The 25839-nt window shown below is 43.2% G+C and overlaps 1 protein-coding gene and 1 long non-coding RNA gene across 2 annotated transcripts; both read right to left on the reverse strand.

The window, feature by feature from the left end:
• Window positions 1-24026, reverse strand: LOC126371170 (uncharacterized). The gene is made up of 6 exons (XM_050016401.1): window positions 23838-24026; window positions 8081-8284; window positions 1575-1778; window positions 961-1032; window positions 162-362; window positions 1-68 (listed from the first exon to the last, which is right to left on the reverse strand). Exons 1-5 carry the CDS (start codon window positions 23901-23903, stop codon window positions 165-167), a joined length of 744 nt encoding a protein of 247 aa, XP_049872358.1. The 5' UTR covers window positions 23904-24026; the 3' UTR covers window positions 1-68; window positions 162-164.
• On the reverse strand, window positions 3669-5140 carry LOC126371174 (uncharacterized). Its single transcript, XR_007566975.1, has 2 exons — window positions 5034-5140; window positions 3669-4833 (listed from the first exon to the last, which is right to left on the reverse strand). It is a non-coding gene; the product is annotated as an uncharacterized LOC126371174 (long non-coding RNA).
• Window positions 24027-25839: the final 1813 nt, after the last annotated feature.

A 25839-nucleotide genomic window follows, 5' to 3' on the forward strand; every position in this document is an offset into this window, starting at 1 on the left:
CCGCGTCGCCCGCGCCCCGCGCCCGCGGCGCCGCGCCCCACGCCCGGCGGCGGCGGCGCCGTCTCGTCCTGCGACACACAACACACGCGGTCAGCGCGCCTGCGGCTCTCCCCGCATCGTCCGACCGCCCGTCCGGTCCGAGCCGGGAGTCCGCGACGCACCTGCTAGAAAATCTTGTCGAGTATGGTGTACATGCGCAGGTTGGCCTTCTTGCGCCAGCCGGGCGGCGGCTCGCTGGAGTCGTTGCTGTCGGTGTCGTGGCAGGGCGCGCACTCGCCCGCACACTTGTCCCCGGGCTCCAGCTGCGCCCGCGCCGCCCGCGAGCTGCGCGCCAGCCGCCGCGCCATTACAAACGCCGCCACCTGAAACGTGAAAGAGTAAACATACAGCAACAAATAAATAATTTGACAATATCTAATCTATACGCGATTATGTACGACAAACCGTCACCAATATTTTTTTCACCATAATAGTGGTGTCAGCTCACACCACGACAAACGCTCATTAACGACAGCGGATACCTCAGACCATCATACCGCAGCATAACATAACATAGCATTATACATGTAACCCCGAAGGGGTATACAGAGGTATATTATATACCTCTGATGTACTATAGTACATTCCACCAAAAACATGTTCATGTAAAATGTTTCCAAGACGAGGTCATATTGATCGCTATGTCAAAAAGTTAGCAAGCCAAGCTTTTAATCTACCTCTACACAAGTGTAGAGTTTGTGAATTTAGTATTGCGCCTCGCTTTGCTTGTCTTGGCGGAGACACTCCCGTGCCCCCAAATACACCCACTCCTAATGAGCGTACCGCAGGTAGGAATATTAGATAAACTCAAAACGTAAGCATGGATGAAAGTCAGAAAGTATTCTCAAAACTGAGGCTATATTCTCTCGATTACCGTGCAAAAAATAAAGATGTTAGCTGTACGAGTATCGGAGTTAATACCTGCAAGATGGCGCCGAGCGCGCCGAAGATGATGATCACGAACACATTGTTGGGTGCTTCTCTCTCCACCTCCTGGAACCATACGAGGCACACGGTTGTTACTTTATTAACACAATTTATCACTACTTATTATTAGCAACAGAAACATAAGGATTGTTTGTTTCAATAATTAAATTGTTTCATACGCATCGTACACACAACTTTACTGGCCTATAAGTAAAGACTGACGTTTGCATCACTACTTATCAACTATAAAAATGGTCGAGGGATATTTTACAGAGTTCCACAATATTTTGTCACTGAAATGGAAGTAAGTGTACTGAATTAAAACAGGCGATATAAAAAAGGATTACGAGTTAATATCAAGCGGAGTTTCTCGTCACAAAAGTGTGGAACTGAAAATAATTATAGAAAATCCTAACATTTTCATGAGCTGATCATCCCCCTCAGTATTCGGTACGGTGTCACTATCACCCTGTATGTATAATGATGAAAAAATGTAGGTACACGGTCGTCAACCTGGCCCTGGAACGCTGGACAGGAACCAAAAGCAAGCTGATGCTGCCAACGATCCTCGCACAAGGACAGAGAGAGCGCGTGGTGGCGGTCGTTACCTCGATCATGTCGTAGAGCGGGCGCGCGAGGTCCCTGTACCGCTCGACGGCGAGCAGCGCGGGCTTGAGGTCGTGCAGCAGGTCCACCCCGCGGCGCGCCAGCTCGGCCTGCGGCGCGGAGCGCCACCACTGCACCAGCGACGCCGCCATCCACGCCCCGTAGCCCACCTCGCTCGCCGCCAGGCACACCACCCCCGCGCAGTACTGCCACAACACACATTAATCATCGTCATCTTAACGGTCGCCACACTAAACACTACGGATGATGCGGGAAAACAATTGAGGAATATACCTACAGCAGACCATTACAGTAACTGTTCTGTGGTAGTGAGTAACATTTATATTATATCAATGGTGGTAGAGGTGGACAAGTAGAAAACACGCGACTACTTTTGATTTAAATAAAAAATATCTCATATTTTAGTACGTCTCACCTCACGAAGTTACCTAAACGTTTTTCTTCAACTTTAGCTTGGGTTAAAACATACCAGTAGGCACCTATTCAATGTAGGTAAGTAACAGACGAATGCGAGACAAAATTTTACGCAAGAGAACCTCTGAAGGTTCTGTAACAATCGATCAGATCAATGACTGGTGTCCGCTGAAGGCCGCAGGTTCGAGTCTCGCCGCGTCACGCTGACGCGCCCGCGCCGCTCGGACCCGCGCTATCATTATACGCCGCATGACCGCTATTTAATGCCTTTTCAAATTGATTATCGCGCAAAAAATTCAACTAGTATTAAATTATAGAGAAGCGCTCCAAGATTAGCAGTAATGGAGGCCTGATGTTACGTGGATTTGAAATTATCATTAAAGTACCTAAGTATAGGCAAATTATTGAGTTCATTAATGTTGTAGATAATGTGTATAAAGTTGCTAAGTACCTAATAAATAACGTCAAGAGTTAGCGGTGGGTCAGCCAAACTCAATCACATAAGCAAAATGCAAATATTGCACATTGTACAATACTTGCCGCCATTTGCCATGTACTTAGTTAAGAGACATTTTGTAATTATTTCTTTTTTATTTTGGTGCAATAAAGTGTATTTGTATTGTATTGTATTGTACTGAAACCCATTTTCATATTTTCTACTAGAACAGGGCTGCGGCGTCTATAACAGTCCTTGTGTCCGTAAAGCGCTGGAGGCGGCGTGGCGCGCACGCACAACATAAATAACACAAACCTACAAACTGACGTACGTACTACTGGGATAGATTAAATTCATTATATGTGGACGTAGAATATCTCTGGGGTCGGACCTCCACCGGTTCTTGTCGCCCGCGTCTCTCACAATCGAATATTTACAGGACGATGAATCTTTCACTTCATCGGTCCATCTTGTTGGTGTCGTCGCGTCAAAGGTTCTCAGCATACGTCTGCATCACCACACCTCGATCTCGATCTTTTGCCTTTCTCCGGCTGGGACTGTCCACGGTTCTACGCCGTACAGGGAGATGGAGTATGTACGTAAGTGTATAAATAATGAATAATGAAATCAGAAATCAGAAATCAGAAATCAGAATCATTTATTCAACGTAATTATCATTGATAAACTTGTTGAAGGTCAATGTAACATTTTTGAATTTACGTCATTTCGCAAGGTGTTATGGCTGAGGAGAAGAAATGACAAGAAACTGCAACAGCAACACATCTTTTAAAAACCAATGAGGATATACATTACAAGTTATTTAATAACTAGAGGAACACATTCAATACCAGACATTTTTATCATTTAGGTAGTCATTAATCTTATAATAAGCTTTTTTACATAAAGTAAGCTTCACGTGAGCTTTAAATTTATTTTCTGACAAATTTAAAATATTATCTGGTATTTTATTGTAAAAACGTATACATAACCCCAAAAAAGATGAATTTAATTTACTTAATCTAGAATTTTGAATAGCAATTTTATGTTTATTTCTTGTATTGTAAGTATGCCTTTCACAGTTTCTCGGAAGGAGAGATAAGTTTTTACGTACATACATAATGTTTTCATATATATGTCGTAACAGTAGGTGTCGGTCGTAACATCATCATCATAATGGAGGGTGGGCGTTAGAAGAGTGGGCGTTAGAAGACAATAATGGCCGTCATCAGTATCACAATCATTTTATTTACTTCCACATAGTTTTTGTATCACGATTAAATAAAGTCACAGCATAAGGTACACACTCACGGCAACGTCACGGTATTCGTAACGGTTACACAGTCTCTCGTTATCTAGCGCGCATAAGGACGTTAGCGCGAAGGGGCTACTCGCCCTCTATTTGCCCTCCACCACCCATGGTTCCTATATTCGGACCGAATCATCGGGACATGTGAACGTACTTGCTAGGTACTCTTTTCCGATCACACTTTCTTGACGTCCCTACAAGTTATAGGTGAGTGACTATAGCACTCCACGTTCCGATCGTAATTACTCGACAAGTCCGTTCACGACGAAGGTTCGCGGTAGACTGCTCGACTAGAACGGCAGTGCACGTCCGCTCGACACGACGGCTCCGTAGTGACTCTGTCGACTTCACTCAGCTCTGGCCGTACGCCACCTTTCGTCGGAGCGTTGCAACTTCATAACGGAAGTGATGTAACTTCATTTTATTTTCCGATTTGATCAATTTCTCTTCTTAATTCATAACTAACGCCGACACGGCCATCCTGCGTGACACACGTCCTCGTGTGTTAATCTGAAACAATATACCACAGCACAGTATCCAAGTTCGCTCGGTCATTCCTGACCTGACATGAGACTCTATAAAGGACTCGTCCGAGCTCTATTTGTGACTCTACATGAGCTCTATTTGTGACTCTACATAAGCTCTACTTGTGACTCTACATAAGCTCTACTTGTGACTCTACATGAGCTCTACTTGTGACTCTACATGAGCTCTACTTGTGACTCTACATGAGCTCTACTTGTGACTCTACATGAGATCTACTTGTGACTCTACATGAGCTCTACTTGTGACTCTACATAAGACTTCAGTACGCATATCCATCAAGTGGATTTCCAGAGTGCATCACCACACAGAGTAAACAATTTGAAAGAATGCCTCAATCAACAACTAATGATAAAAAAAAAACAAAAAGTATCTTAGACTGTTCATTATACACACACATACACGGGCACATAAATACTCGGTTATAAGTCAACATTGGCAACCATTTGCCACTTTCATAACAGACCATCATTGGTCAACTCAACAAGGTAATCATATACCACTAAAACCAGGTCCCCATGGACCTAAACAATCACCACACCTCCAGTCGCACACCGCGCCCTGAACAGCCTCTAACGGGACTGCAGTTACGACTACGCTGGAGCCACAGTGCACCTTAATACTCGGTGATAACATTGGCAACCATTTGCCACTTTCATAACAGACCATCATTGGTCATTTCCACAAGGTAATCATATACCACTAAAACCAGGTCCCCATGGACCTACACACTCACCACACCTCCAGTCGCACACCGCGCCCTGAACAGCCTCTAACGGGACTGCAGTTACGACTACGCTGGAAATGCAGCACAACAACAAAAGAGAAAATAACAATACCAAAGTATGTGTGCCGTGTAACATCTTATTCACTCTCTAAATCAGTAACATTTAACTCAGAAGGCAATTCGCTTCGAGGCATTTTTTCCAAGTCTATTTCACTTAATCATAATCCAAATCATTTTACTTCGCAATGTTTACTTCACTTCATTACGATTTCTAATTTAACTAAAGTTAACAAAGAGAACTTTCTGCACTATATTCATTTGTATCTTATTAAAACTTCCCATCTCTCAAATCAGGTAAAACAGATACGACTCACCATGACTTATAAGAATTTCCAATAAAAGATCAACCACTGGTCTTGTGACATGGTTTAGGTCTTCAACAGCAACAGCGCAGCAAGTCCGGACGGTATACAACGCGCTGCCATGATGTCGTCACTTTACACGGCTACAGCTCAGCCCGCGCCATTTTCATCTCCGCTTGCAATCCACCAATTGCCGAACCACGTGGCAAGTTATGACATGAAACAAAAGAATTCACTGTATTATCGTATTCAAGTGACTTTCTTTCAATCGGTTTAAAAAGATTACAAATAAAGAATATTGAATATTGAAACATTTGATGAATGACGGTAGATTACAAAACACGTTATTTAACGAGACTCAATTATCATGTCATGATTAATTTCTTTTTGCTTGGAGTGAGAAAATACAACTTTAATCACGCAGGTTAAGCGTGTCTACACCAATTCGAAATATTTTTAGACCAAAATACAAAGATTTGACAATGATGAAAACAGATTGGAAAACGCGGTATGATTGACACGGATTGACACAATATTTCTCGTCAATTTTCTTTTTAAACAAACGGAAATAGTAATTTCCAAGTTAATTTTAAATCAATTTCCTCATTATTAGAAACGAAAATTCACCCAGCAATGAAGTCAATAAGGTTCCAGTATGAAAACGACTCACCGTAATTACAGTTTCCAAGTTGAGGTACCATAATTTCCTAACACGATTGCACACATTACGGAAATATTGTGATGTTCACGCCATCATATCTCACGGCATGTAGTGATGCCGATCATTAACAAGGTCCAGGTCACTTCAAAGTCAGGTCCATCTCCAAATTCAGGCATGGCTGTAGACTACATCTTCATCACTTGGTCACACGAATGTGATAATCATCATAATCTTCTTCTGATTGTGGTAACGAAACTTGCATTGTCTTGTTGTGAACGTCGCATCACGTTGTCTTCATCCAAGTTCACTAATCCCACTTCTGATGTCGTAACAGTAGGTGTCGGTCGTAACATCATCATCATAATGGAGGGTGGGCGTTAGAAGAGTGGGCGTTAGAAGACAATAATGGCCGTCATCAGTATCACAATCATTTTATTTACTTCCACATAGTTTTTGTATCACGATTAAATAAAGTCACAGCATAAGGTACACACTCACGGCAACGTCACGGTATTCGTAACGGTTACACAGTCTCTCGTTATCTAGCGCGCATAAGGACGTTAGCGCGAAGGGGCTACTCGCCCTCTATTTGCCCTCCACCACCCATGGTTCCTATATTCGGACCGAATCATCGGGACATGTGAACGTACTTGCTAGGTACTCTTTTCCGATCACACTTTCTTGACGTCCCTACAAGTTATAGGTGAGTGACTATAGCACTCCACGTTCCGATCGTAATTACTCGACAAGTCCGTTCACGACGAACGTTCGTCGGAGCGTTGCAACTTCATAACGGAAGTGATGTAACTTCATTTTATTTTCCGATTTGATCAATTTCTCTTCTTAATTCATAACTAACGCCGACATATATATTGACTTGCGACCGTCAGTATATTTATTTCTTTAAACAGCTCCCTCAAAGAGTCCCGACAACGCAGCTTATAAATAGCGCGAACTGCTCTTTTTTGAATGATGAAAATAGTTTCTACATCAGCGGCTCGACCCCACAGCAAAATACCGTAAGACATTATGCTGTGGAAGTAGCTGAAGTAGACAAGTCTAGCAGTGGGTACATCTGTGAGTTGTCGGATCCTTCTGACGGCATATGCTGCTGAACTTAGCTTGCCCGCTAGTGATACAATATGTGGGCCCCATTGAAGTTTTGAATCTACAGTAATTCCTAAGAAAACTGTGTGTTCAACAAAATCTAGTTTCTCGTCGTTAATTTTAATGTTATTATTTACTTTCTTTACGTATGGTAGAACAAATTTAATACACTTCGTTTTCTTAGCATTTAGAACTAGGTTATTTACTGTAAACCAACTTAGAACCTGCGACACAGCGCTGTTTGCTTCGTCAAATTCCTCTAACTTTCTGTCGATTTTAAATATAAGAGAAGTGTCATCCGCGAACAGCACAATGTCAGGTTGGTTCTGTACTACATAAGGTAAATCATTTATGTACACTAAAAAAAGAAAAGGACCCAAAATGGATCCTTGAGGAACTCCCATTTGAACATGAGAGCCCGAAGAAGTTGTACTATTGATTTGTACCTTTTGTATCCTACCACCTAGATATGAATTTAACAAACTGAGAGCTCCATTATTTAGTCCATAGTGCCTCAATTTCAAAAGCAAGGTCTCGTGATCCACGCAGTCGAACGCCTTAGATAAGTCACAGAATACTCCTACGGCATTCTGCGACTTCTCCCAAGCATCGAAAATGTGTCGAACAAATGTCACACTCGCGTCTGTTGTAGACCGACCCTTAGTAAAACCAAACTGCTGGCTGTGGAGTAAGTTATTTAAATTAAAATGACATAGCAGTTGGTCGAGAATAATTTTCTCGAAAATTTTACTAAGTACTGGTAGAATAGAAACCGGTCTATAATTCGTGGGGTCTGATTTTGTGCCCGATTTAAAAAGAGGTATAACTTTACTGATTTTCATTAAATTTGGAAAAGTGCCATTTTCAACACTCATATTAAAGATGTAAGCTAGATATGGTGCTAAGATATCAATATCAATGAAGTACATACGACGTGCAGTGAGTTGGCGTGGTGCTTGGGCGCGGCGGCGGCGGCGGCGGCGAGGTACACGAGCGCGGCGAGCCACAGCCCCGCCGCCAGCACGAACCCCGCGGACACGCGGTACTGCGCCGCGCACAGGAACCGGAACCACGTGTACGTGCTCGGGTCCCACGCCAGCCGCGCCGCCGTCGCCAGCAGCGCGCCGCTGTACATCTGCAACACACACGCGGACACGTTGTACAATGTATCGCGCCGGTTGGAAGGTCGATGGCCGACATCGCCTCAGGTGTCAAGTTACTATTGAGGCTATCTAACCGCCTGGGTGGTCGAGAAATTAGAGCGTTAGTATGGGTCTTGGGTTGCGTCTCCCGGGGGGACATAGTATACTTGAATCTCTTTAAAACGTTGAGAATCTCTTTGGTTAGGTTAGAGCCATTGCAGACTGTGCCACCTGATTATAAAGTAACCATTTGTAAATCCTATAAACACATCCGCTACATACTTACGAGTACACCCTGCTAATAGCTTCCCTGAATATATCACGAAGGCATATTTTCAATTTCATGCAACACGGTTCATAAACAAAGCGATCGTAAATGAAGCATTACAATTTACGAGCCCTCACGTATCCCCGCGCCGTATCACTTAGAGGACCAATAAAGACAAACGACCGCTGGCGACGGAGCTTGCCGCTGAAACTACACGAACTACTGATTTATGTTATGTGAACTAAAACTTGTGTAAGTATGCCTCAACTAAAGTTATGTTACTTCAAGTTATCTAGGCTCTCCAGGCGACCGAGAATTTATAGGTAAAGTAGACAAGATGACAATAAGACAATGCACCTTCAGCATAGAATAAACAATAACATAATATAAACACCCTATACATATTATACGTCCCACTACTGGGCACAGGCCTCCCCCCTCAATCATCAGGGGGGGGGGGGGGGGTTTATGGAGCATACTTCACCACGCTGCTTCACTGTGGGCTGGTCGGCCGTGACCAGCAGCTTAATGTGAAGCACGGCATTATTTTACTTTTTAGGAAAATCTGGTAATTCAAGCCAATGTCCTTTACAAACAAAGGACAATGTCTCCATCGAGAATCGATCCCGGACCTCCAGATCGTGAGCCCAACGCTATAAACACTAGACCGCGGAGGCTGAATAAACAATAAGCGCGTAGAATGTTTGCTACTTATATTTTCAGCGATCATCATGTTTTTATTTGACCAAATCAATAAGTAAAAGCGATGAATTGTGATAAAACGGATACGCATATCAAGCAAAACTTCACGATTGACCTATAGATACGTAACATTTGTTTGGTGTGGCTCCCGGCGCGACATTACCGTCACTCCATATCCTCTAAATGGCATTGGAGACCTTGTACTTTATCCCCCTTCCGATGTCGAGTAAGCTTTTCAGGAACATTAGGCGGACGATCAAGTTTCAGGAAGATGGATATCGAGCGGTGTTGGCGCTCGTCCAGCAGCCCAGCCCGCAAGGACGAGGGCGTGATAAACAAACCGGGCAAGGTCGCAGGAACGCGCGCCGCTGGCGGCCCGTGCCGCCGCGCGGGCCCGCGCCTGCGCACACGCTGACGCCCGCCACGTACCTCCGCCGCGATAACCTCACACAGCGGCACTGAGCCTCATTGTACTCCGAACAAGGAATTTCTTAAAGCGCTAACTATGCAAATGCTTTGATAGCATATCGGATAGTTTGCAATGAACCACTTGACTGTTTTCGGGCTTCACTTACAGTAGGTACCAATAACTGTGGAGATGGAATTCTTGGTAAGTACTTAATATGAATTATTGACTTGATAAGGAATAGTTGACTGACACTTTGATCCGGGGTACAATGGTCACTTTGCAGGCAGGTATCTCAAGGACCGGTCGGAGTGCAGAGAGCACGTCTCACAGATACCAACCACACACGCGTTGTTTATTCATTGTAAAAGTACTTCCACATTTATTTTGTATTAGATTAGAATTCGTTGTAGAAGGTCGTTACCACAAAAAGGACCGAAAGAAAAATCTACAAGCATTTTTAGGGTTCCGAAACTCAAAAGGAAAAACCGTTGTCCGTCCGTCCGTCTGTGCGTCAAGATCTTTTTTGTGGAAACGCGAGGAGGTATCAGGTTGAAATTGACATGTAATGCTTATGTGTACTATCGAGGAGGACCGCCCATCACATACGTCCGCAGGAGGCGCTAGCGGAGGTGGCCGGGCGCTACGGACGGGCGGGCCGGGCGTGCTCCTACTGTACAGGGGCTGATATTCCACATGAGAAATCTTGAAAGCAGCTACTACAACACCAGTATAAGTATCTCAGGACTTTTGATAAAAATGGTGGTGAAAATAATGCACAATAATATAATACAATTCGATTCAAATCTTTACATACATACATAAACTCACGCCTATTTCCCACCGGGGTAAGCAGAGACTATAGAATTCCATTTTCTTCGATCCTTACATACTTCTCTTGCTTCCGCTACATTCATCTATCGCTTTATATAAGCACGCCGGTTCAGAGTAGATCGTACTTTCTTTTCTAAGGACATCTCCAATTTGGTCAATGTAAGTCCTTCTAGGTCTTCCGCTGCCAGCCCTACCATCATCTTTCAAGAAAATAATGCAAATATATTAATTAAACTTAAATTTACTTTTAACAGCTCACCATCTGGAGGTCCGGGTTCGATTCCCGATGGGGACATACTCGACATCACTTTGGGAGACTGTCCTTTGTTTGGTAAGGACTTTTCAGGCTTGAATCACCTGAATGTCCGAAAAAGTAAGATGATTCCGTGCTTCGGAGGGCACGTTAAGCCGTTGGTTCCGCCTATTAGCCGTAAAAACATGTCCAGCAAACCGCAGAGCAGCGTAGTGGAGTGTGCTCCATACCCCCTCCAGTTGATTGAGGGGAGGCCTGTGCTCAGCAGTGGGACGTATATAGGCTGTTTATGTTATGTATGTAAATTAACTTTCAAGTACATTTGCGCAGCAACAATAATTCAAAAGCAATCAGTCTCAGTATTCATTATTTATTCGTTGGTATTCAGCCATACATCACAATAGTCGCATGAGTCACTTATAATTGTAACTATCATTTTTCCGAAACCTCTCATGATGATGGATCAGTGCTGTGGGTGCTGGTCAGACATCGCTTATCTTGTCCATTTACCACACATGTACTGTAAGTATATAGACTCCCAGTCCATTGCAAAGACAGCCCAAGCCAGGGGACACCGTGAATCAAATTAACGTAAATGCACTGGCTCCAGTAGACCCTCTTGCACCAAATTCAAATTCAAAAATATCTTTATTCAGTAGGTACATAGTTACACTTTGAATCGTCAATTTTCACATAACGAACGTCTCATCCGCCTAAAACTACTGCACCACCCCCTATGCGTGACGCACGCTTGATCTATATCGTGATTAGTCAAAATACTTTCTGGTCTTGTAAAATTATCTTCATATACTTCCAAACAGCTCATACTATACGACCATTACACGACCCACTGCCACGCCATGAACTCGGATATCCCAGGGGATATCAAATATATCGTGATGTGATAATAATAATGACAAATATGATTTAAAACCTGCTAATGGTCGTGCTAGCCCAGCAGTGGGATCAGTTAGGCTAAGTAAGATAAAGATCGGCATTTTGCATCAATACAACGTTTACATTCATTACAATCATGTGTATGTAATAATGCGTAAGGAGTGTAGGTATTGTTTTGGAACAAGCGGCATCCTGGTCGTCAGCTGGCGTCCACAGGGCCGGCGGCGGCCATACGGTCCAGTGTACTGTAGTATAAGTTATACTATAATACTGCATAACACATCTCTCTCGGTTAGCTATGTAAGACGCAGTAAGATAGTTGTATCCTAGATGCGATACACGTATATGTAGACCGCCAACAACAGTGCCTCAAGGAACGGCAAAAATGACGACGATTACTGCTAACTTATAAAGTGATCCATTTCTTGCCCATTCAATGAACAAGTCATTTGACATTCTTCTAATCTAGTACTCTAGTAGTTATTAAGTTTGGTCGGATTTAACTCCTAATAAAACATAAAAGTTTAGAGACATCGGTTATGCTAAGAAAAGACATCAACGCGCTATATTTTCTTTATTAAATTATTCTGAGCACCATTGCACCTCACAACCCTGTCGTCCTGGCCGCGGCCCTGTGGTGACCGTGTCACGGCCGCGGCCGCGCACCCACCACGCTGAGTACTCCTTTACAACTGTCGTTAGATCGTATAGTCGTAGTCGTAGGTATGTAATGAGCAGTCGCCGAGATGCTGTGACGCTGTCTCGCGCCACCACGGGTCGGTGACCCCGTCAGACTCGGACCGAACCTGAATTAAATGCAACACCACTCAAGTGGGAGAGAGATAGAGTATACCTGGTCCTTGTTGAGTCAAACGGGACTTGTTGGAGAGTCATCTTTAGGTGGCCATCAACTTTTTTAAGCAAGCATTTTATTAGTAGGTAAGTAGTTTTATTTATAAGTTTGATCTCATTGAGAAGTCGTCTTTTCTCTGGTAGGTGATCGTATCTCCTCAGCCAAAATGTTCTTAATGTTGAACAAACCTCTTTAATCAACTTTAACACGTTGACAGTCCAGTGATCCATATACGGGTCATGACGGACTAGCTACATACGTCCGTGACCCATACATGTCCCATTCACTTGGATCCCGGGTAACTTAGCAAAGGTTGAAGTAATATGCGGGACTTACAAGGGAGTCAAAACGTTTTGTATGGCGACTGTCAACGTGTTAATTCGATGGAAATCGTTCATAAGACCGAACCTATTCGTATACATTTCTGAACTAGATAATAACCGTGACTCGAATTACACCGAAGAGGAGTTTCTTTTAGGGCAGTTTTCTGTCATTTGATTTATTTGTTTTAAAACAGCAAACGTATTCAGAGACCCAGCGCAGGCGACAGTGGCGCGGGCGCAGCGTGGGTGTCGCTGATTGAACTACGACTGTCACGGAATTATATACGAGTTGACTGTCCGCCACTAACTGGACACCCGGCACCCGGCACCCGGCATCCGCGCACGTTACCAGGTACGGGGAAATATGTTACGAACCTATCGCGCACCATGACAAAAAATAAACTGGATGTCTACGTTTTAGTATTTACACAAACAATCCATATGCACTATAATATACATTATCCTTTCCTGTACGTGGTTTTGTGAGCAATGAGGCTGACTGACAGCCAGATGATGAACCTAACGAGGGTTTAGCTGAGACTCGACTGGCTGTGCCAAAACCCTATGCTGTATCTATCAACCTCTATAGGCAATCAAGACGTAGTTTCTAAAACCACGCTACTCTACACGTGCGACCCTTTACAGACTCAATCCGATTACCTATCATCGAGCTCGCTACCACAACGAATGCGCGCCGTAAACGAGTCAATAGCACCATCGCGATCAACCGCATCTGTCACACATATTGTCGATTATGGACGCGACACCCACTCACCCAGGCCACGACCTATTTCTACGCATTATTCATTGCAATGAGACATAATTTAAAGTTTCACAAGCGATTGATATTTATTCCTTCTTAATTTATTTTTTATTTATTTCTTAAGGAAAGCTAACAGCACGGAATCTTAAATAAATATTTCTTAAAGATAATAAGATAATAATTTATTTCTTAAAGATAACAAGTTATCTCTAACACGATCCAGCAAACTGCAAATTCATAGATACTTAATGAAGTACTTGTAAATGTGATTGTTTTGGTTAAGTACACAGTTGCGGCGTGATATCGCAAGACGACGACAGTCGCTCGTCCTCCACGAATCAATGCTCTGTAAGGTATTTGTGGTGACACGTACTACGTCAGCTCATATTTTCCTCCATTCTTGTCATCTTGTTCAGTCACATCTCTTTAAAATAAATTACGTAGCACTACTTACAAAGAGTAAATTATTCTAAAGCTCTATCATCATCATAAATGCCCAATTGTGCTAACTCTATCCCTATTCGTAAAGGAAACAGCAAGTTGATATTTCAATAAAAACAAACTTCTTTCGGACAAATAACTAAATGTGGCGATAGATAACGTGGCGGGACCTTGACTGCCAATACCGGGGACGCAAACATCGCCGCTGCCAATACTCCGCCGACAAAAACTGACTCGAGTTATTCGCGACCTTTGTACGTCACTAGACTATTGACCGCGACCTGCGCCGCTTACGTCATACACAGCCAATACCTACATAATTTTCCAATAACTTCGGAAAACAATTTAAGTATAAGTATGCAGTCCAAAGTGTCTGCTATTTATAAAGTTTTGATAAGAAATAATTCAACTTAGCAGTCAATAATAAATCTTGTAATTTTAAACTGTTGCGGACGACGACGGTAGGTATTTTGGACCAAAAATTCCTTTAACAAGAATCTCAAAGAATATGAGGGCGTAGTCAAGGAGAGCGGGAACAATGCTCAAAGACTCGAGAGGGAAATCTTTGTGGAGCCAGTCGGGGTTAGGCAAGTATACAGACTCGGTGGAATATTTGCGCGGCGTGTTTCCCTCGGTGAGTCGACCGCACGTTGGTTTCACAGAAACAATTGTTTATGTATGCTCTAGGTGCAAACCTGTCGCCCGCGTAGGTCGGCTCAGGCACCAGCGCTTGCGCATATTGCGAGAGATCACCGGTTTCCTGTTGAAGTAAAATAGGTAGGTACTGCGTTGTCTTCCGTCGCTAATTTTCCGCTCCATCATCAATGACTGATTTCAATTAGCTAAATGGGTAAACAGTCATCACGAGGTCGTATTCAAATTTTAAATGAGGAACTTGTAATGTGTGGTGCCTCGTTTGTAGCTGCACGTCGGATCCACGGCGCGAGTGTAGCCTGACCTCAGCGACTTGTTAGAGCAATTGAACAAACATCTCCGCGAAACAGCGCCTCAAGTACGACACAAGTATAAGGTACCTAGGTACATAACATAATGCAGTGTGCTTGTACCAAGGAATTCGTCGCGATACGTCACTTAGTTCTTAGCATTTACCAGTACCTACCTATTTGACACATTAATTCGCTAATTTGTTTACTTAGCGCACCTTGACACGAATTGCCTGTACAAGGGTAGAGCCATCAGACATCATCGGTCTGAATGCATTTGCATTGTACCCAACCATTGTCTTACAACGCCGCCGTTAAATTAATTACTTTACAAATCTTGTACCTTGAGACGCATCCTCGTACTTATGCATAATTTTGCTGCCGCGTTTCTCTCAGCAAATGCGGATATTTGGTCTAGTATTCGAGTTTGAATTTGCGACATTCGGTGCCCCGTACTGGCAGGAATGAGCATCAGCAGAGGTATGTGGCCGGCTGCAGGCGCGGCTGCAACGCGGACGTGCCCACACCGCCAGATGTGTCCATATACATCGCATGTCGCGTAACATTACTCACTGCCGTGTTTTTGTCTCATCGACAGCTCACACTCATATCACACCTGACTGACACATGAACAATTACAAATGCTCTTTATAAGTACGTATTAAATGTCACCTGCTCGTCAAATAATTCCGCGAACGTTTTAATCGCGTGCAAAGTCCGTGTTGCTGCATTGCCGGTATGTTCAGCCGCTCGCGTTACCTTTTATTTTGAATTATTTATTCCCACCACTTCATAAATAGAGCTTATTTGCCAGAATACCCAGCAATTTGTTTATTCAGTGGATTGGCCGGGGTCGTAACGCCGGCGGCGGCGCGTGCGGAGCCTAGCTAATGGTCGTCTCGGCGGACAACATAAAGCCTCCTGAAACAACTTGCTAGTAACCCAGCCATATCGGGCAAATAGCAAGACAAATGACTTCAAATCAGAGAAGAGAAATATAGTTATCATAAGTAAATAAATATGTCGTATTATCGTCGTGGTATGTGACACAGTTCTAATGTCTATCACATTAGTTTGTAGAGACATGCACGCGGGCTCTCTCCGCTTGTAATGGTAATTAATACGACGACCGCTCGTCAGTGGGTCGCGGTGGTCGGACATCAGGTGCGACGTGGACGGCTATGCTAATACCCATCGATTGGGCGCGGCGTGTGAGAACTTGTGAATAATGTATGAAAGCCGAGTGCAAGTTCAGGCGCCTCGCTTATTTGGCCTGATTTATTTGATTCTAGATTTGCGACACTTCACTACTTGACCAGGGCAAATGAGGAGCTGGCCCGGTAGGAAAAATAACAAAAATTAAAGTATAAGGGTGCTTGGGTGAGCACGAAACTGCGCTGAGAACGTTGTCTTAGAGGCGTACCTATTTCGGCGAGAAATGATCTGATAGCGGAAGCTGGTATTCAGCGGGTGGAGTGTGACATGTGGACCCGGCTGCAGCGGCGGCCTGCAGCTCGCGTGCTGCGGCTGAGGTATCGCAGTTCGTGCTGTCACGACACGCTCTGCGCCCCTAGTAGTACCTATTTTACCCAGTTTGTAATACCTAATACTGTTAGGGAGCTTTCCTCTAGATAAGTGACTTTATTATGAGTTCTAAAGTACGAGTGTCGCATTATTTTATTATTTGATAACGTCTCATTTCAGCGCAATAGGTATTCGATTTTCTAAACCTGTAGAGTGTAGACGTCTCTTACAAGTAGACGCTCTACATCCCTACTCACCATGAGAATATCCATTTTCGTCTGTTCGTGGATTTAGGCAGTGTCCTCGTCGTACGAATAGTGTAAACGATGTTATATTATATGTGGTGGTAACGAGTGTGTAAATACATACACGTGTCAATATTTACCGAGTGACGAGTATACTCGAGACTTGACAAAGATACTGCCGCGCCGACGAGGACGCCGCTTTATACCAACTTGGATATCTATCGTACTTACTTACTTTACTACTTACTATACCAATCACTTAAATACCTGTTACTCAGTAAAGATTTTTACTGAGTTAGTTATACTGGTCTGGTCAATCAGTTAAAATCTAAGGTTGTATGTATATGTTAGTTCAAATTATGGTTAGGTTAGATATGAGCGGAAACAAATAGAGTAATTCAAGCTGATGGATATATTTTAGCCGCTGTATACTTATTACTCATTCCAATACTCAGTTATCAAAATTATATGGACGTGAGGTTATGTAACCATTAACAACAATGAAAAACCACCGAACACGGTTATGCGTCGATAGGTAGCTATAAAATTGATTAAAAAACAAATCGGTTGTTGATAATGAGCGCGTGGTTATACCACGGAGTATCCTTGCCCCGACGACCTCTCAACAAATGTTGATGTATCTTCCACCATTGATGTTCTATGTAAATAAATATTGAAACGTTGATAAAAAAATGTTCACTCATACGGAACCACATAATTAATAAGCAATTTCCGTATAATATTCGCCAAGTACAAGGTTAATCTGGTCCGATAAGTTAAATATATTGATCTGCTGGTAGATCATTAATTCATCATTGATAACCACGAAACCCAACTTCAGACGTAGTTACGTAAGATATAGAACGTGTTCGTCGTGGTGCAAGAGTGTCAACAGGTGCTATCAGCGCGTTGGAATCTGCGAGGGTACGGGTGGACGGAGTGTGTGTGGCGAGGGTACGCAGGTTACCAGGTGGGATGCAGCGGGAGCGGAGGAGGCGCGCTATCGCAGCTGAGTCAGACATTTGTTTTGTTTGTCACACCCCCGCGCCCACCCTGCCCCGCCGCGTGCCTTCATTACAGGTATTTAGAATTTTCGTGCCTGATGAATACCGTAACCGAAACTTAATGCTTCTGTCTGGGGCTTTGCGCTGTGCGTTAGAAGACAAAATTGACGTGTACCTACCTAACTATGTATACCTGTAACATGTGACGAATAAGCTTTGTATGTACCTAATCAGTTCTTGCTAGTAACTATTATTGTTACAGTAATTTTAAATCAAAGCGCGTGTATAATCAAATGACCTAACGTAAGTGGTTAGCTTAGTACACAAGTAGGTAGGTATTTTGTGTACACAGATTTATGATTGTGGCAATTGTGCACTGGCAGCGGCATGCGGCATGCATGCCTGTTGTTTTAAATTTTGTACCGGGTGAGAACTAAATAGAATACTGTCTTTAAAGAACGAGCTCACCGAGTTAGATGGTCGGTATAAGGACTTGCAACACCAACGGGACTACTTACAATCCGTGATCAACTCACAGGATGAATGTCGAAACAACCATGAGGCTGCTCTAAATCGTATCAGAGAACTAGAGCAACAGGTTGCTATAGCCTACAATACAATAAAAGCTCATGAAGACCAACATTCCATCAACGAGTCACAACAAACTATGGCGTTATACAATGAGTTAGTCCGTGGAGAAAATTGCCAAAATAATGAGTCCATGACCATAGATCTCACCTCAATGAGTGATAAATATAGTGATGATGATGAAGGTTGTGAAGAAACACATAAATTGAGACAAGAAAATTGTGAGCTCCAACGCCAATTAGCACGTTTACAGCAATTATATGGGAATGCACAGAAGGAAATCACTGAACACATCAAGGCAACAGAGTCCCTGGTTATTAATACGGAACGGCTTGAGTCTCTGGTGCACGACCGAAACCTGGAGCTGGAAACACTCCGCGCCAAAACAAGCAGCGAGTCTAGCGAGGATTTGCAGCGCGGGGGGTTGGTCGTAATTTCTGGAGCCTCACCGTCCACTAGCGCCGCATGTACCACGCTGCGCGAGACCGCTCCGCGAGGTACCGCGCCCCGTAGGGCTGCGAGACGCAGAGCCGCGCCGCCCAGTGCTGCGTCGCCTATTGCTGCGCCGGCCAGGGCTGCATCGCGTAGGGCTGCGACACGCAGAGCCGCACCGCCCATCGCCGCGTCGCCTATTGCTGCGCCGGCCAGGACTGCATCGCGTAGGGCTGCGACACGCAGAGCCGCGCCGCCCAGTGCCGCGTCGCCTAGTGCTGCGCCGGCAAGGGCCACATCGCGTAGGGTTGCGACACGCAGAGCCGCGCCGCCTATTGCCGCGTTGCCTAGTGCTGCGCCGGCAAGGGTCACACCGCGAAGAGCTGCGAAACGCGGTGCCGTGCTCCCCGACGGTGCGCCGCTGTCCGCAGTGATGTGCGACACCGCACCGCCCAACAACGAGCCGCCGTGTGCCGCGCTGCCAAGTGTCGCGCCGGCCGGTGATGTGCCGCCGGGAGCCGAGCCGCGGAGGGTCAGAGTCCGCGGAGCCTCGAGGCGCGGGGCGTCAGCGGCAGTGCCGCCGTCCACGGCGCAAGCGCCTGCGGCGCCCCCGCCCGCTGCGCCGCCAGGTGGGGCGCTGCGAGGGCCCGGAAAGGTCGCGACCCCATTGCCGGACAACGTCGCGCCCCAGAAAGACTTTGTCCCGCGTCTAACGAAAAAGACTGTTGTGTTCTCGGACGATATAGGCATAGGTTTAGGACCACTTTTAAAAAACTCTTTTGATCATGACATTATTAATGTGTGCATGCCTGGCGCGTCATATTCACAAATCATCACAAAACTATTCCAGTGTAAATATGATGCGAACACTACCGTTATTCTTTTAGTAGGCAATAGTACAGGGCTCACAAAACAGCAGTTAACTAAGTATCATAGGTCGCTAATGACTGTTGAGTGTGGAAACTTAATTATTTGTTCGTTTCCATACTCAAATTCATTAGCTAGTGAGGAAAATAATTATATATTTTCTCTCAACCAACACCTTTACAACAGAACCTGTCATCACAGTAATATTATTTATTTAGATTTGAATAAGTTTATTCAAAAATGTTTAATAACGACAGATAGAATATATCTATCTAAGTACTTTAAAAAAATTATATGTTCAGTACTAGTTTTTTATATTACAGACATTTCTGCCAGACCAGGCAGTAAACTTATTGACTGTACTGTCTTCTACAGTACAAAACCTTTTATTGACGGTAGTCAGCCATGTACCACGAATGGTACTTCATCTTTAAACTAGACAATAAGACAAAAGAGAAGCTTGGAATATTAAAACTAGTTCACCAAAATATTCAAGGCTTCTCTGGCAAAGAATTGGACATAGAATTATTTTTAGAGACATTTTTTATTGACATTTTATGTATTACTGAGCATTGGTTTAAGGATTATGAATTGTTATTCGGTTTTGAAAATTATCATTTGGCTAGCGCTTTCTGTCGAAAGATCAAAATACGTGGTGGCTCCCTTATTTTTATCAGAAATAGTTTAAAATATAAAGAACGCAAAGATATTACTGGACTTTCGATAGAGGGCACTATGGAGATTTCATGTATAGAAACAGAGAAACATATTGTTGTGGCCGTATACAGACCCCCATACAGTGCTAACTTCACAGTTTTTGAATCAGTGATGGAAAATGTACTGAAGGTCATATCCAAAAGTAATAAATCTATTATAGTGTGTGGAGATTTTAACGTTGATTTATATGAAGTAGATTCAATTACAACTAGATTTCTAAGTTTGTTTACATCTTTTAACCTTGTTAATATATTTATGGAGCCAACTAGAATTACAGAAACAACTGCCTCATGTTTAGATAACATTTTTTGCAATTGTGATTTCCAAGATAACAGTATCCTTAACTGTTTTAAGTCTGATCACAGTGGGCAGTTGGTTAGTTTTCCAGTACTTAAAAATGTGCAAAAAATTAAATTTAGTACTCGACCCATCACTGATAATCGGATAGAGAAATATCGAAATAGTCTTATTAGTAACTTACCTTGTCCAAACTTTGATACAGACAATCCTGACGATTTTTACAGGGATTTCTTCACTATTATCCATAAAGAATTTGAAAATAATTTTCCTCAAAAGGTAGTTACCAACAGTCAATCATTCAAGTTCAGTGACTGGGCTACCGTAGGCATTCGCAAAAGTAGAAATACTCTTTATTCTTTATATGAGGAAAAAACGTATACACACGCTGATAGTTTCAAAAGCTACGTCAAAAATTATTCTAAAATATTTCGAAGAGTGTGTTATACAGCCAAACAGATGCATATTAGTAGTAAAATAAAGACCGCGGATAATAAAATAAAGGCAGTTTGGCAAGTAATAAATAGTGAAACAAAGGCTTCTAAACCGCGTGAATTAGAATACAATATAGAATCGGGCACTGGGTTAGTAAAACAAGATAAAGATGTAGCTGAAGTTTTTGATAAATTCTTCACGAACATCCCTGTAAAAACTACAGAATCTCTCAGGTCCTCTCCTGTTCAAGCTGATATACTATTAAAAAGTAATGTTACTGCTTGCACTGAATTATTTGATTTTAAACGCGTTGATCCGAGTAGTATTGTTAAAGTATTCAAACAGCTGAAACTTAAAACCTCGAAAGATTTATGGGGATTGTCTGTCAAATTGATGAGCTCTGTTATTGATATCTTAGCACCATATCTAGCTTACATCTTTAATATGAGTGTTGAAAATGGCACTTTTCCAAATTTAATGAAAATCAGTAAAGTTATACCTCTTTTTAAATCGGGCACAAAATCAGACCCCACGAATTATAGACCGGTTTCTATTCTACCAGTACTTAGTAAAATTTTCGAGAAAATTATTCTCGACCAACTGCTATGTCATTTTAATTTAAATAACTTACTCCACAGCCAGCAGTTTGGTTTTACTAAGGGTCGGTCTACAACAGACGCGAGTGTGACATTTGTTCGACACATTTTCGATGCTTGGGAGAAGTCGCAGAATGCCGTAGGAGTATTCTGTGACTTGTCTAAGGCGTTCGACTGCGTGGATCACGAGACCTTGCTTTTGAAATTGAGGCACTATGGACTAAATAATGGAGCTCTCAGTTTGTTAAATTCATATCTAGGTGGTAGGATACAAAAGTTACAAATCAATAGTACAACTTCTTCGGGCTCTCATGTTCAAATGGGAGTTCCTCAAGGATCCATTTTGGGTCCGTTTCTTTTTTTAGTGTACATAAATGATTTACCTTATGTAGTACAGAACCAAGCTGACATTGTGCTGTTCGCGGATGACACTTCTCTTATATTTAAAATCGACAGAAAGTTAGAGGAATTTGACGAAGCAAACAGCGCTGTGTCGCAGGTTCTAAGTTGGTTTACAGTAAATAACCTAGTTCTAAATGCTAAGAAAACGAAGTGTATTAAATTTGTTCTACCAAACGTAAAGAAAGTAAATAATAACATTAAAATTAACGACGAGAAACTAGATTTTGTTGAACACACAGTTTTCTTAGGAATTACTGTAGATTCAAAACTTCAATGGGGCCCACATATTGTATCACTAGCGGGCAAGCTAAGTTCAGCAGCATATGCCGTCAGAAGGATCCGACAACTCACAGATGTACCCACTGCTAGACTTGTCTACTTCAGCTACTTCCACAGCATAATGTCTTACGGTATTTTGCTGTGGGGTCGAGCCGCTGATGTAGAAACTATTTTCATCATTCAAAAAAGAGCAGTTCGCGCTATTTATAAGCTGCGTTGTCGGGACTCTTTGAGGGAGCTGTTTAAAGAAATAAATATACTGACGGTCGCAAGTCAATATATATATGAAAACATTATGTATGTACGTAAAAACTTATCTCTCCTTCCGAGAAACTGTGAAAGGCATACTTACAATACAAGAAATAAACATAAAATTGCTATTCAAAATTCTAGATTAAGTAAATTAAATTCATCTTTTTTGGGGTTATGTATACGTTTTTACAATAAAATACCAGATAATATTTTAAATTTGTCAGAAAATAAATTTAAAGCTCACGTGAAGCTTACTTTATGTAAAAAAGCTTATTATAAGATTAATGACTACCTAAATGATAAAAATGTCTGGTATTGAATGTGTTCCTCTAGTTATTAAATAACTTGTAATGTATATCCTCATTGGTTTTTAAAAGATGTGTTGCTGTTGCAGTTTCTTGTCATTTCTTCTCCTCAGCCATAACACCTTGCGAAATGACGTAAATTCAAAAATGTTACATTGACCTTCAACAAGTTTATCCATGATAATTACGTTGAATAAATGATTCTGATTCTGATTCTGATTCTGATACCATAAGCGCTCCCCATTTGTCCGGCCAAGTAGTTAATGATATAGGTACGCGGCGAATCTACAATAAGTCACGTCAAAAAAACATATTACGCCTACAATGAAATATTCTGCTAGACTTCCAGAACGAAGCGCGTTGAGCCCAGTGAGTATATGTGGTATGCAGTGCCGCCGCGTTCCGGGTAGCAGCAGCACGGCGGCTCGGGGCTCGCGGCGCGGCAGGTAGCCCGGCCGGGCCCGCGCCTGACCCCAATACAAGTTTTTTTTTCAAAGCTCCCTCACGCAGCTGCCACTCGGTAATAAAGAATGCAGCAAGTTTATTAGTCCGTCTCGCGCGATCTAAATTAATGTCGACTTAGTTTAGTTTCGTTATCAAGTATTTTAATAAGTACCTACTTACTTTCAAGTGTAAATAATTATCCATGTTAGTGAAGTGTGAATATGGCAGTATAAATAATTTGTTTTCATTCGAGAGCACGTTCGTCAATTAAGCATTTATGTTATGTAGGCAAGTTAGTTAGGTCAAGTTTACATGGAAATCAACATGCAACAGTTTCTGGCCGCTATCGGGTAGAGATAACATTTTGAACTTAATTTTAGGGTCAGTTTATGTCATGATTTTAACCTAGTATTAACCCAAATAGAGAAACGTTCTTTAGAGATATCTGAGGGAGTTTGTAAGGGAGGATGCTCACCGCGAAGGCGATGTTGATGAAGATGAAAACTTTCTGCGCGGAGCAGAGATCCCGGGCGCAGGCCATGTCGGGCCGTCGGTCAGAGCGCGGGGCTCCGCGGCATGGGTCGGCGCTGGTCGGTCACTCGCGGCGTCGCGGCGGAGGCGTGCGCTCGCACACGCGCCCAGTAAGGCACTGCCTCTCGCCGCGGCCCGCCGCCGCCGCCGCCCCGCGGGCCGCGCAAGCTCGCATCGCAAGCTCCGCGCACAACTTCCGACCCGCCGCCGCCGCGGACCGCCTGAAACTTTCAGTACTACGCTCTACCTATTATAAATGTTACTCTAACTTAGAGAGTCTGAGGCGCATTATAAATTCATATGGTTACCTACATCCGATTTTGGTGTATTGCACACTCGTATGAATAGGTACCACCTATCTTTTTTTATATAGGTAAGTAAACAATGGATTGAATACATCTGGGAAATCAAAGTGGAATCTACGTCATTAGTAGACGCTCCCAGTCTAATAATAAGTCAGAAACTGGACCAATACAAAGAAACAATTCTCCGAATCGACCGCAGCCGCTCATTGTCCACCGACTCACGCGCATAGTGCCCGCCGCACCACACTTACACCTGCCTATTATCGTTAGAACTTTTACACCTATATGTAGGCCCCTGGACGTATTGAAGAACATAACATCATCCATAATTATCGTTTTTGTAATAAAACTCACCCATACAAATAACCTGAGTAGGTACCTCCGGTTGATATAACGCGCGGGATGGCATCACTTATATGTACCTACTCCATAGCTATGCATATTCGGTAATACCGACTGGTATTTGTGTTTTATCTGCATGGTTCCCAGGACGTTTCGTAAGCCGTCGGAACGAAACTGCTAAACTTTGTCGGCAACAATGCAGGACACAATAAGTAAATTGTCGCGAGAGGAAGTCGTGGTGCGCTGGCTCCGCGGTGCCGAGCGTCGTCTTGGGACCCGCCTGATTGATTTAACCTCCTTAATGCCGGCGATCGTCGATCGTCGCTGCTCTATTGATTGCGACCACTGGAGATCACTCGTGGTTAATTGACAGCGGCCGCGCGCGCCCCAAACGGACCGTCGCCGGCGCGGCCCGGCTCATTGCGGCAATTACGTGCTCTCAATGAGCGGCAATTACCTCGCCGTGCGGCCATCTATGAACCAGGTTTCGACAGTGTCCCAGCACATTATAATGTAACTTAGACTAGCATCGCAACTGTCATGTAAGCCGAGATAACTCTTAGAATGCGCAACAGCAATCAGCACCACCAGCTGTACCTGGTGACGTCACGCAGCCTCCTCGCTGCAACGTTGCGTCACGCATGCAAATGCGAATTTGATGCGTTTCCTCCGATCGCTTTGTTTAGTAGCATCACCCACGCAACACATTCGCGATTAAGTATTACATTATGGTGCGGTGATACTTACAACGGTGATCGTGGCAACAGACCTCGTAACCTAATGGACATCAATTTGACATTAAATATGTACAAGTTACATATTCAGACGTAAGTAATATTACTAAAGGGAAATAAAACCTAAACAATATAGAAAAAACTGGTTGAGTACAAATTAATACCTTGTAATACTTATGTCAGTTTCGTAATCCCAATAAGGGTAGGCAGAGTAGCAGGTCATCTGAAGAACCCACAAGAGCACACATGCACATGCATGGTATGCTGATGCGGAAATAATACTTTGATACAGTATCTCGCACTAAAAGTACAAATAAATACTCGTCGCGGAGTTCGTAAAATTCCACCGCATAGGTACTTAAACAAAATTGTGGTTATTGGGGTCGCTAACAAAACCATAGTCTCATCGTGTAAATAAGGTAGAGATAATGTAGAGCCTTGTTTTCGGAGCATCAAATACGACTTAATTATTTATGGTATGTATGTCCGTAAAAATGTATCTCTCCTTCCGAGAAACTGTGAGACATATTTACAATACAAGGAACAAAATTGCTATTTAAAATTC

This window comes from Pectinophora gossypiella, chromosome 12 (assembly GCF_024362695.1).
Source record: "Pectinophora gossypiella chromosome 12, ilPecGoss1.1, whole genome shotgun sequence".
Taxonomy (NCBI): Eukaryota; Metazoa; Arthropoda; class Insecta; order Lepidoptera; family Gelechiidae; genus Pectinophora; species Pectinophora gossypiella.